The sequence below is a fragment of the Cololabis saira genome, chromosome 3 (assembly GCF_033807715.1).
Source record: "Cololabis saira isolate AMF1-May2022 chromosome 3, fColSai1.1, whole genome shotgun sequence".
Classification (NCBI taxonomy): domain Eukaryota; kingdom Metazoa; phylum Chordata; class Actinopteri; order Beloniformes; family Belonidae; genus Cololabis; species Cololabis saira.
Genome location: NC_084589.1, coordinates 52,955,714 through 52,968,945, shown reverse-complemented (window position 1 = coordinate 52,968,945; position 13,232 = coordinate 52,955,714). Strand labels below are relative to the sequence as shown.

Genomic DNA, 13,232 nt, shown 5'->3' with positions numbered 1-13,232 from the left:
GTCCAGGTTCAGGTCTGCTCACCTTGACGATCTTCAGCTTGTGTCGGGGACTGGCCCGGTAGAACACCGAGATCTGGAGAGAGAAGGTTCAGTCCTGAGATTAGGTCTGTGTTGAAAAGATAAATTTTCCGGTTCTAAATCGATTCTCATATTAATTCCTAAAAATCGATTCGTATGTCTAAAGATTTATTTTTTACATTACAACTTTTGGTATTTTTTTTGTTTATGCCAAAAAAAAGGAATGTTTAGTTGGACACCAGAATAACTGGTGCCATGTTTTTGCCTTTAAATCTGTTTAAAAGGTATGAAAACATAAAGTTTTCAGTTATAATTGCATAAATTGTCTATATTTTACTGCTTTATATACTGTCTTTGGGTTACATTTGCATAAAATGCTAAAAACCTAATTCTTGCTTCATGTTTATGCATCAAGTAATACAAGTTTGTGCAAATAATACCTGTTTTATAATTTAATAAAAGAAAAAAACAAAAGAAAATAAACAATTAAAATCAACAAAATAGGAAATAAAAAATAAAACACATGCCAGCATATGATTCCAAGATAAAAGAAAGAAGGAAAAAGACAAATAAAAAAATAATTCTGAACACAGTAAGGAAACATCTAATATACAAGTAGACAGGATAACAATGACTTCAGTCATATATTGTAGAAGGCACTCATTAAAAATAACAGGTCACAAACATGTCAGATGCAAGGAAGATTATTCACACACACACAAAACAACACTATAAAACATTAATTTAACACTTCCCATCCCCACCGCCCTTGTATGGCTCTCTATTACCTTTCATTCATAAACCTACACAGTCTATATACACCTACACATCCACACACAAATGTACCTATAAATCTACATACTGCAATACTAATGAAGATCTAATAATATGCTTTTTCAGACGTCTGATCATAAACAGGTAGATTTGGTATCAGGTTCTTACCCGGGGAACCACGTGTGACAGCTGCTGCAGGTCCAGCTGATCCACCTCGTCTCCAGACAAACACTGGCCTCCGTTAGAGTAGAGACCCAGACGGCTGGCTGGGGGGGGACAAGAGGAGGTTTCACTATCTTTTAACACTTGTGTAAATACTAGGAATGGTCGATATTTTACCGTTCACGATAAACCGTCAAAAAAATTCCCCACGGTAAGAATTTGTATCTCACGGTAAAAACGATAAATTCCTGTTGATGATGTTTTTGTGTAAAGTCGGATTTACGCACAACGTACGTGAAAGAAAGAAGGAAGGAAGGAAGGAAGGAAGGAAGGAAGGAAGGAAGGAAGGAAGGAAGAAGGAAGGAAGGAAGGAAGGAAGGAAGGAAGGAAATGAGCCAGAAAGAAAGAAAGATATGAGCAAGAAAGAAAGAAAGAAAGATATTAACAAGAAAGAAAGAAAGAAAGATATTAGCAAGAAAGAAAGATATTAGCAAGAAAGAAAGATATTAGCAAGAAAGAAAGATATTAGCAAGAAAGAAAGAAAGAAAGAAAGAAAGAAAGAAGAAAGAAAGAAAGAAAAAAAGAAAGATTGGTGTAGTTTGCTCTTTTAGAGCAGTGTTTTGGCTCCAAAGACTGAATGTGGTGATAGATTTATAGTTACAAAGATGGAGTTGAATTGGTATTTTTTTTATCGTCATTTTCATAGTTATCGGGATAAATGACAGAAATTATTGTGATACATTTTTTAGTCCATACCGCCCATCCCTAGTAAATACATTCTGATTCATTTGAATGAGAGAAGTTGTTTGTGTTTATTTTATACATATTTGTAACAGCTGCTGGTTTAAAGGTCTGAGCTCGGAATCCTTCCTTCACTGTTACTCTGTAACCCTTGGCAACACGTATGGAATAACAGTTACTTTCAGACTGATTTTGCTGTTTAGTTATTATTTCCTGGTAAAGTCAGGTGGTGCCTCGTTGTGATTTAGTCATTTTGCCAAGTCATCTTCTTTATTAGTTATTAATAACTATCGTAAGACAATTATCAGCACCCCCTTTGTGGCACAAATACATGGTGCCCCATGTGAGGCTTTTAATGTACCAGCTTTGTGTCAAGTCTGTGTAAAATAATCCAATGTTAGTTTCCAGCAGTTAGCTGCTTATCCCGTCTGAGCCGAGAGAGACAGCTAGTAGCCCAAACACTGACTACGTTTCCATGCATCAATAACCCTTCTCTAACCGGAATATTAGCAATAACCCGGTTGCCCGCGGCCATGTAAACACCAATAACCCCTTTGAATAACTGGAATTTGCTCATATTGGGGTTTTTATAAACCCCAATTTGACCCCTGGGTTACTCCTTTTCTAACCTGAATATTTGGTCATGTTTAGACTAACGGGATTTCCCCGTCAGAAGGAACAGGGATTTGTTTTTCTATTCTTTTCTCAAGCAATCTGGGTCTTTTGAGTCCAGGAAGTTCTTATAAACATGGATAAACCAAGACCAGGAGACTAATCACTTCATAAATGTAATGAAGGATATGAACATTTATGCATTTGTAGACGGTAGAAAGTACCGGGAGGAAACAGGTGAACAGGTGAACAGGTAACCAGGTGAACAGGTAAACAGGTGAACAGGAAACAGGTGAACAGGTGAACAGGTGAACAGCAGCTGAACATTAACCAGATCCTCCCACCTATAGACACGGCCGTCTCCTGGGAGTCCCCGGTGATCATCTTGATGGCGACCCCGGAGCTGATGAGCGTCCCCACGGCCTCTTTCACCCCCGTCCTGGGGGGGTCGATGATTCCAACCAGACCCAGGAAGGTGAGGGCCCCCATCTGGGGCCCTGATGCGAAGGCCAGCACTGGAGGAGGAAGAGGAGACGTTAGCTGGAGCTAGGCTAGGCTAGGGTCCTGCTAACCCCGGAGGCCAGCACTGGAGGAAGAAGAGGAGACGTTAGCTGGAGCTAGGCTAGGGTCCTGCTAGGCTAGGCTAGGGTCCTGCTAACCCCGGAGGCCAGCACTGGAGGACGAAGAGGAGACGTTAGCTGGAGCTAGGCTAGGGTCCTGCTAACCCCGAAGGCCAGCACTGGAGGACGAAGAGACGGAGAGACGGAAGAGACGTGAGCCGGGGAGCCACTGACGATCAGCCGACTCACATTTCCGTTTTTATTGATTCTTTCAGGTGGGAAAATGTTACATAAGCATTACTACAGTTTGCCAATATCGTTAGCTTTTTATTTAGTGTACTGTCGCATTATAACGTGTATTTTGTTAGCGGTATTTGTGCTAGTTTGGTTTCCTAAACCAGGACGAGTTGTGGTTAAATTAATGTTACAACTGTTAATCGGATGTAACGTTTGCCTGATTCAACTGATATTTATGTATGAGTACGATGTCATTTTAGAGTGTTTTGTTGTTTATATTTTCTGTGTTTTAGTAATTTTCTCCTAACGGTTCTTAATCTTCCGCCGGCTGATTAGCAGCGCTGTAGTTTACCGTTGCCAAGGCAACCAGGCTGTAATACGTCACGTGTAAACAAAGAGGATAAATCGGATTATATTATTGATGTAATTGTTGTGTGACTAAAGGCATAAGGGAATAATATGATTGTTTTATTCATTCATTCATTCATTATCTTACCCGCTTTATCCCTTGCGGGGTCACGGGGGTCTGCTGGAGCCTATCCCAGCATGATTGTTTTATATAGATAAGAATTGTAGATAATAAATATATATATATATATATATATATATATATAAAATGAGTACTTTTATTACCCTTATATAGAATTGATCATTTTTAATAGCCTACGTTTATTCATAACCACCTAGTTTATTGTGATTCTATTAGCCTATTGATTTTAAATTGAAATATTTGGTGAATGTATTGTTATTAGCGTATTTTGAAATAGAGATTTTTATATAATACTGTGATTTTGATATTATATTGTTATTGTTATATTGTCATTTGTATTGGTCCAAATAAGTTCAGTCGGCGGTTAAAACACCGGGACCAGTAGAAGCCGCTGACGATCAGCCCACTCAAGTTTCCCTTTTTATTTATTCTTTCAGAATAAATTACTTTCTAAAATATGTCACCAAATATGCCAAATATGAGTCAGCTGGCACTCTGTGGGCTAACATATTTTAGGGTGTCGGCTAGGCTAGGCTAGGGTCCTGCTAGGCTAGGCTATGCTAACCTCGGAGGCCGGCGGAGCCCATGTAGCTGATCTGCTGCTGGAACAGCTAGGCTAGGCTATGCTAACCTCGGAGGCCGGCGGAGCCCATGTAGCTGATCTGCTGCTGGAACAGCTCCCTCTGCTGCTGGCTGAGCGGCAGCGCGGCGCCGCGGCTGTTGTAGCAGCTGCAGAACCGGATCACCTGCTCGTAGGCTCCTTTCATGTAGTAGACGCCGGCCTTGTCCTGGAGGGGGGGGCACAAGTTACGCTCTTTTAACAATATCTTTATTTATTATATATTCACACACACACACAGGATATTATTATAAAGGACATTTCACAACAACTTTTGAGTTAACAGGCTTAATCTAGGCTAGACTTAGAGCTAACCTAGGCTAGACCTAGACCTAACCTAGGCTAGACCCTAGACCTAACCTAGGCTAGACTTAGACCTAACCTAGGCTAGACCTAGAGCTAACCTAGGCTAGACTTAGAGCTAACCTAGGCTAGACTTAGAGCTAACCTAGGCTAGACCTAGAGCTAACCTAGACTTGGAGCTAACCTAGCCTAGCCCCCCCCTGACTCACCTGCTGGGTGCGGTGAACGCAGCGGACGGCCATCCACTTCTGCTCCGAGGTGAAGGGAAACTCCTCCAGACGGACGAACTCCTGCTGCAGGCCCTCCAGGCCCAGCTGGAGAACAGGAACACACACACACATATATATATAAATACACACACACGAATATATATAAATACACACACACACACACACACACACACACACACACACACACACACACACACACACACACACACACACACACACACACACACACACACACACACACACCCCTTGGGTGAGACAACTAGAGTTCCAGACTGAAGTTCCATCCAGACAGGAGGGTCTTTTTGTTACGAGCAGGAACAACTTTGATTTAGTTCGTAGTACGTGGTAGCCTAGGCTAAGCTAGGCCAGGCTAGGCCTAGGTTTAGTTTAGGCCTACGCTAAGTTAGGTCTAGCCTACGCTAAGTTAGGTCTAGCCTACGCTATTTGAGGTCTAGACCTACGCTAAGTTAGGTCTAGCCTATGCTAGTTGAGATCGAGATCTACGCTAGGCTAGGTCTAGATCTACGCTAGGCTAGGTCTAGATCTACGCTAGGTTAGGTCTAGGCCTACGCTAGGCTAGGTCTACGCTAGGTTAGGTCTAGATCTACGCTAGGTTAGGTCCAGGCCTACGCTAGGTTAGGTCTAGATCTACGCTAGGTTAGGTCTAGGCCTACGCTTGACTTGACGGGCTCTTAGTGTTTATCCCAGCAGAGTTCCAGGCCTGGTCTAAGCTAGGTCTAAGCTAGGTGTAGGCTAGGTTTTTCCCAGCATAGCTCTGTTCTGTCAGACGGCAGGTTCACATGTGGTTCCTGTGGTTCCCAGCAGCAGAATAAGAGGCGGACCCTTCAGCTACAGAGCTTCTCTCCCCGTTAATTCAATAAAATTTTATTTATATAGCCTCTATTTCAACAGAAGTTGTCTCTAGGCGCTTTCCATAGACCCAGAACATGAACCCCCGAGCAATTATTACGTAAACATAACATTAGCGTTTGGAGCAGGACGTCCTCCACTCGGCTCGGCCGGTTTACCTTCATGGCGAGGGCGATCAGCGCTCCCTCCGTGGGTCGTCCCAGCAGCGTGTAGTTCCTGATCACCGAGTCGTTGCAGATGCAGCCGACCTGGAAGAGACAGCGTCGTTAACATCTCGTCTACGCCTGCACCTTCGTACGTCAGCCGTACTTCAGGGCTTCAAGCTCAGCTCGGTTCATTTCAACTGACCTCCACGATCTTGCTGAGCGACGGGCAGGAGAAGCCGTGGATCATCTCCCCGTCCAGCAGAACCTCTCCGGCTCCGTTGTAGCCGACGCCCGTCACCTGCAAGACAGCGCTGAGGGTTAACTGCTAACCCGGACCGTTAGCCCTCAGAGGGCAGCGTCAGGGCTAGGAGCAGGTGCATGCTGGGAGGTTGGTGGAGGTACGGACCTCGGCGTGGAGGCCGTCGGACGTGAAGAGCTGCGTCACCGTCATCTCGTTCTTGGTCAGAGTTCCCGTCTTGTCTGAACAAATCACGTTGCAGCAGCCTGACGGAACAAGGGGGAGGGTTAATGTCCAGGAGAGCCTGGTGCTAGCTAGCATAAAGGCACCGCCTCTTTCGTAGAGAGGTGTGCACCGCCTCTTTCGTAGAGAGGTGTGCACCGCCTCTTTCGTAGAGAGGTGTGCACCGCCTCTTTCGTAGAGAGGTGGTACTCCCTCTTCGTAGAGAGGTGGTACTCCCTCTTCGTAGAGAGGTGGTACTCCCTCTTCGTAGAGAGGTGGTACTCCCTCTTCGTAGAGAGGTGGTACTCCCTCTTCGTAGAGAGGTGGTACTCCCTCTTCGTAGAGAGGTGGTACTCCCTCTTCGTAGAGAGGTGGTACTCCCTCTTCGTAGAGAGGCTTCAGGCTGTTCCGGGTTACAGCTCTGTACCTTGGTACTTTGGTACCTCATTACCTCGGTACTTCGGTACCTTGGTACCTCTGTACTTTGGTACTACTACTACTACTACGGTACGTACCCAGCGTCTCTACGATGGGCAGCTTCTTGACGATGGCTCTCTTCTTCACCATTCGCATCACGCCCAGCGCCAGCGTCACCGTCACCACGATGGGTAAACCCTCGGGGATGGCGGCTACCGCCAGACTGATGGAGGGAGAGACGCTCACATGACACATGACATCACCTGACCGACATGGCCGACCAGCGGCTAACGAGGAGCTGCAGCTACCTGACGCCGATGGTGAACATGTCCATGATCCTCTTCCCCTGCAGCCAGCCCACCAGCATGATGACGCCTGAAACGGGACAGACAGGTCTCAGACAGGGCTCAGCGCCACCCGGAGGCCGTGGACGCAGGTGCACCTGCACCTAGAGATGCACCTGCGCCTTGTTTTTGGCAGCCATTTTAGATTTAGTCTTGGGGACGAAATTGCTTATTAGTTTTAGTCACATTTAAGTCATTCTGTATGTGACAGTTTTAGTCGACGGAAACTCAAAAAGGTTTTAGTCCAGTTTTAGTAAAAAAAAAAAAGATAAAGAAAGTTTTTTCACCAATATGTATAATAAAATCCCGTCATGTACTACACGTAGGCTACCAGTAACACACACATAAGCTACTAAATTGATGTCAGCACAACTAAACTAATGTAAGAGGAGATTTATTTTTGTTAAGGTTATTTTGGTAATTTGTGGCCAAACAAGGATAGGTTGCAGCTGATATTTTTACATTTTTGACAGACATGTCAAAGGCAGGCAGAAATGTCATGCATTTTGAACTAACATTTTCGTCTCGTCTCGGCAACGAAAACTCAAAAGATTCTCGTCATGTTTTAGTCATCAAAGAGCCACGTTAAGCTCGTCACCGTCTCGTTATCGTCATGAAAAAAAAGGTGTGTCAACGAAATAATTTCGTCATCGTCACCCCACATTCGTGTATCTGCGGCTGCACCTGCAGCTGCTGCTGCACCTGTTACTGCACCTGTTACTGCACCTGCACCTGCACCTGCGGCTGAACCTGCACCTGCACCTGCTGCTGCACCTGCGTCTGCGCGGAGCAGCACTCACCGATGATGCAGAAGGAGTAGAGCGACAGCTGCTTCCCTAGCAGGTCCATGCTCTTCTGCAGCGGCGTCTTCGGAGCCTGAGGAGCAGACACAAGAATTCAGGACCTGGACCAGGACCAGGGCCGGGACCCGGACCAATTAGGCTGAAACCCGCCCAACCTGGCAACCCTGACTGAGGCGTCCAACAACTGTAAACAGATTTATTTTTCCTCAAAACGATTAAATAAACTGTTTCTTTTAAAAGTTTAAGAAAACTTTTTAATGATGATCGGATAAATTCTCTCTAAAATTAAGATTTAAAATGTAAGCCCCCTTGGAGACAGTTTATGTGATCTTGAAGCTCCAGGTCCCTGCAGCTCACGGAGGTTTGGTGATGCAGATTCAGATCCAAGGTTAAGGTGAGTTACCTCTTCAGCTTGCATCATTTTGAAAACCTCCCCAAACTCAGAGTTCTCTCCGGTCCCGATGACGATGCCCTGAGGAGACAAACATCACAGCACTGGTGAAAACCAGAAGAACCGGTTCCAGCAGGACTAGCGGTTGTTCCGGCGGTTGTTCCGGCGGGGGTTCCGGTACCTTAGCTTTGCCGCAGCGCACCAGCGTCCCCATGAAGGCGATGTTGCTGCGGGAGGCCAGGTCTCCGCTGGAGGTCTGGGGGACGGTGGACTTGGAGGACGGGGTGGTTTCTCCCGTCAGGCTGGACTCGTCCACCGACAGGTCCGTGGCCTGGAGACGACAGGGACACATGAGCTTCCAGACGGAAACAACCCCCCCCTGGTCCAAACCCCCCCCCCCCGGTCCCTGGTCCTGTCCTCCCCCCCCTGATCCGGTCCAACCCCCCCGGTACCTCGAAGAGCCGCAGGTCTGCAGGAACTCTAACCCTCCCCCCCCCCTGGTCCCTGGTCCCCGGTCCAACCACCCGGTACCTCGAAGAGCCGCAGGTCTGCAGGAACTCTCTCCCCCACCGACAGACACACGGTGTCTCCAGGAACCAGCTCTCTGGCCAGCAGGTGCTGCAGGTTCCCATCCCTGATGCTGAAGAGGAGAGAAGGAGAAGGAGAGACGTCATTCACAGCATCTATTCCAGGAGTCGGCAACCCAAAATGATTTAGAGCCATATTGTATGTTGTATGTTCAAGGCAAAAAGCAGAATATTGCCTGAAAATATACGTTTTTTTGTGTTTAGTTCAGAAAATAAGGACCATAGGAGGAAATTTGATTTTAAACATCCGTTTGCACAAACTACTTTAAAACAAATGTGTATTTCAGTCTGTGGTGTAAAATTATGGAACTCCTTAACAACTGATTTAAAGGATTGTAAAAATATTCACCAGTTCAAGAAATTGTATAAAGACCACACAATTAGACAATATGAATTTAACGGGTCAAATATCTTTTGTTGTTTTTTGTTTTTGTATTGTTGGTGAGTTAGTGTGTATGTTTTCTTATTTTTTTGTTTTGTTTTATTTCTTTTTTTTGGTATTATATAAGTAGTGATTGTTGAACAGACAGACAAACATCTTCATATGAATTGTTTTATTTTTTTTGGGAAAGGGGCTTGTAATATAAGGCTTTCTTCTTCTTGTACCTTTTCCATCATGGAATGGAATATATGTGAACTATTTCCATGATATGGAATAAATAAAAATGAAATGAAATGAAATATTGGATCAAAAACACAAAAAACTAATATGTCTGGAGCCGCAAAAAAGGAAAAGTCTTGTATCATCTTAGAATGAAGGAACACATGCTGCATGTTTCTATATTAGTTAGAACTGGGTCCTCGGCTGCTAATGTAGCTGCAAATGTAGCTGCTAATGTAGCTGCTAATGTAGCTGCAAATGTAGCTGCTAATGTAGCTGCTAATGTAGCTGCTAATGTAGCTGCTAATGTAGCTGCTAATGTGTTTCCACACAAATCTTTTTGGTATTGAACATTCAGGCGATGAATGCAAATGATTCTCTCCAAGAAACGTTGAATCCTCTTTGGAAACTATGATCCCTTTGGCCAGTTTGTTTCCAACAGCCTCCTGCCTGGCGCCCCCTGCTGGTAGAAACGCGCGGCTACGACTCAAATCTATGGAATAGTATCAGGGCCAGGCAGAAGAAAGATAAAAATAATATTTTAGAGGAGAACAAAGACGAAATGTTGAGAAAAAAGTTGAAATGTCGCGAAAAAAGACAAAATTTCGTGAAAAAAGTTGAAATGTCGAGATTAATGTTGAAGTACAAATTCAAGAAAAAGTCAAAATGTCGAAAAAAAGTTGAAATGTTGAGAAAATGCAGAAGTTTCGACTTTATTCTTGAAATTGTATTTCAACATTAATCTCCACATTTCAACTTTTTTCTCGACATTTTGACTTTTTTCTCGAAGTGCACAATAAAAAAAAAATCTTCCCCTCTCAAATATTTTTTCTCCTGCATGGTCCTGATACAAATCTTCGTTAACAGAAATGTTGAAATGTAATATTTATTCTACACATTTTTATAGCATTGGAAAACGTTCAGAATGTTTGTGTCATGTTTTTTCTCCTACAGAAACCACATTAAAACCAAAAATATATTTCCCTCCCTCATCTATTTCCATTTTCAAACATTTTTGAAAAAGCTCCAGGAGCCACTAGGGCGGCGCTAAAGAGCAGCGGGTTTAGACCCCTGGTGTAGAAGTACCGAGTCTCCCGGACTGTTGGCTGGAAACGACCTCAGTTCACCGTCCAGTACATGACGGGGTCGTCAGCAGAGGACTTATTGATCAGGGTTGATCAGAAGTGGTCCGAGGATCCACCCCTGAGGAACACCTTTAGGACTTATTGATCAGGGTTGATCAGAAGTGGTGCAGGGATCGACCCCTGAGGAACACCTATAGGACTTATCAGTGTTTCCCCTACCATTATTTAGGCCTGGCGGGGCCGCCAGGCCAACGAGACCCCCCGCCAGGCCTAAAAAAAAAAAAATCAAAGACCATTTACGTTTAGGAGCCTCTGCAGCTCAGGAGCCTCAACCTGCTTCGTTGCCTAGTAACGCTGCTGAAAGCGCGGGCATATTATTATATATTATGGGATGTATAGAGTTTGTAGCTAGTCAGAAAAAAAAAGAAAAAATATCGCGGGCGACAGACAACATGATATAAAGAAATGTTTCTGCAGGTCCGTGTGTTTGTGTTTGCATGAGACGCTGCAGGAAAAGCATGAAGGAAAACACAGCCCACCAGGCGTCCGCGGGGTCCTAGTGCCAGCCATGTATGAGCCAATGGTACATTTCCAATTTGTTGTTTAGCTTACATTTTTGTTCTGATTGAGCTTCTTTTTTTGGTATAATGATGAAAATAACACAGACAAAAGATTGTCTTTCCAGTAGAACCACTAAAGGTTCATTTTTTCCCGTCAAATGCATGTAACTCTGTTATAACAAAACGGGTAAAACAAATCTACAATGTTTAAATTATTTATAACTGATATAATCTCAATTGTGAATAGGGATGTTTTGTGGCGTATGCCGTCAGCACAAGCAGCCGTTAAAAGAGGACCATCCCAGAGCGTTTTCATAGAGATCCCTCTGAAATATGTAGAAAAGATGTCAATGCTCATATGGGTCAGACCTTTCAGGCCCATGACACTTTGGTTAAAGGTTAGATTAAATCTAATTATTGAATTGAAGTGATATCATTCAGCAATATAGGCCTACAATTATTTTTAATGTAAAACTTTGTTATATTGCTACATGTCCAATATGCCGTCCCACGCGCCTCGTCTGTTTAGGATTTTTTCGGTGGTACCACCGGGCCTGAAAAAAATTCTAGGGGAAACACTGCTTATTGATCAGGGTTGATCAGAAGTGGTCCGAGGATCCCCCCCTGAGGAACACCTATAGGACTTATTGATCAGGGTTGATCAGAAGTGGTCCGAGGATTTGACTTTAAAAGGGGCTCCTTGGTTCCTGTTCTGGATACGTTGATGCATCATTACCATGTAATGTAACGTACTTTACTGCAGCCTTTCGCTGTGCCAAAGTAATAAAAAGGACGATGAATAAGAACAACAATAAAATACAACAAATCACACTACTGGGTGTTAAAATCTTAAATAGGTTTTTAGTCTAGATTTAAAAATGCCGACGTCAGAAGGCTCGTGTTTACATTCAGATCTTGGGACTTCGTAAAAAAGATGATTAGTTGACCTCAGCTCTCTACCGGGATTTTTAAGAGCTTGACAAAGCTTTAAAAACAGACATCAAAAGTTTAAAATCAGTTCCATAAAGGACGGGAGTTTTTAATTTAGGTCAAATGAATCCCCCCCCCCCAGATCTCTGGTTGGGGGTTGGAGCAGGAATAGGGTTAGGGTTAGGAATCAGCAGGAATCAGCAGCAGCAGAAACTCACCAGTGACATTCTGGAGGCATCAGCTTCCCCAGTTCCTCCAGGGACTTCTCTGAGCGGTACTCCTGCACACACACACATTAACACACACACACAGGTCATATACACACCTGTACAACACACCTGGCCCCCCCATTAGCCCCGCCCCCAGCCCCCGTTAGCCCCGCCCCCAGAGCCTGTTAGCCCCGCCCCCAGCCCCCGTTAGCCCCGCCCCCAGAGCCTGTTAGCCCCGCCCCCAGCCCCCGTTAGCCCCGCCCCCATAGCCCGTTAGCCCCGCCCCCAGCCCCGTTAGCCCCGCCCCCAGAGCCTGTTAGCCCCGCCCCCAGCCCCCGTTAGCCCCGCCCCCATAGCCCGTTAGCCCCGCCCCCAGAGCCCGTTAGCCCCGCCCCCAGAGCCCGTTAGCCCCGCCCCCAGCTCACCTGCACGAAGGCGACCGTCACCACGATGATGATCGCCTGGAGACAAATCAGGGAGAAGAAGAAGAGAGGCTTTTATTATACAAACTACAACTTTTACTCTGAAAGGAACTTTATTAATTAATTAATTCTAAAACACAGGAAGTTTTACTCTGAAAGGAACTTTATTAATTAATTAATCCTCAAACACGAGAAGTTTTACTCTGAAAATAACTTTATTAATTAATTAATCCTCAAACACGAGAAGTTTTACTCTGAACTTTATTTATTAATTAATCCTGATGATGATGTTTTGTTTTTGCCTCAGAAAACGACCTTTAAACTTTGAATCAGCATCAGAGTCTAAATGTAACTCCATTTCAGGAACATTTAACCTGATTACTGACCCCCCCCCCCCCCCGGTATAGACCGTACCACGGTGATGCTGATGGTATTAGGCCCCGCCCCCCCAGTATTTAGGCCCCGCCCCCACCTACCACGGTGAAGCTGATCCGGGTGAAGCCCCGCCCCCTGTATTAAGCCCCGCCCCCCCGGTATAGAACGTACCAGTGATGCTGATGGTATTAGGCCCCGCACCCTGTATTAGGCCCCGCCCCCCTGTATTAGGCCCCGCCCCCCATGTATTGAGGCCCCGCCCCCCTGTATTGAGGCCCCGCCCCCT

General features: G+C 45.0%; 1 protein-coding gene across 1 annotated transcript in view; it reads right to left on the bottom strand.

Moving 5' to 3' along the window:
* The window catches only part of LOC133440516 (calcium-transporting ATPase type 2C member 1-like), a 46,879-nt gene that overhangs the window by 14,915 nt on the left and 18,732 nt on the right, over positions 1-13,232 (bottom strand). The window contains 16 exon segments of the mRNA XM_061717789.1: positions 23-73; positions 961-1,058; positions 2,652-2,822; positions 4,226-4,382; positions 4,726-4,830; positions 5,775-5,864; positions 5,965-6,060; positions 6,169-6,266; positions 6,738-6,862; positions 6,948-7,014; positions 7,784-7,859; positions 8,190-8,258; positions 8,359-8,508; positions 8,709-8,817; positions 12,159-12,220; positions 12,575-12,610. Coding sequence (XP_061573773.1) covers positions 23-73; positions 961-1,058; positions 2,652-2,822; positions 4,226-4,382; positions 4,726-4,830; positions 5,775-5,864; positions 5,965-6,060; positions 6,169-6,266; positions 6,738-6,862; positions 6,948-7,014; positions 7,784-7,859; positions 8,190-8,258; positions 8,359-8,508; positions 8,709-8,817; positions 12,159-12,220; positions 12,575-12,610 — 1,560 coding nt within the window.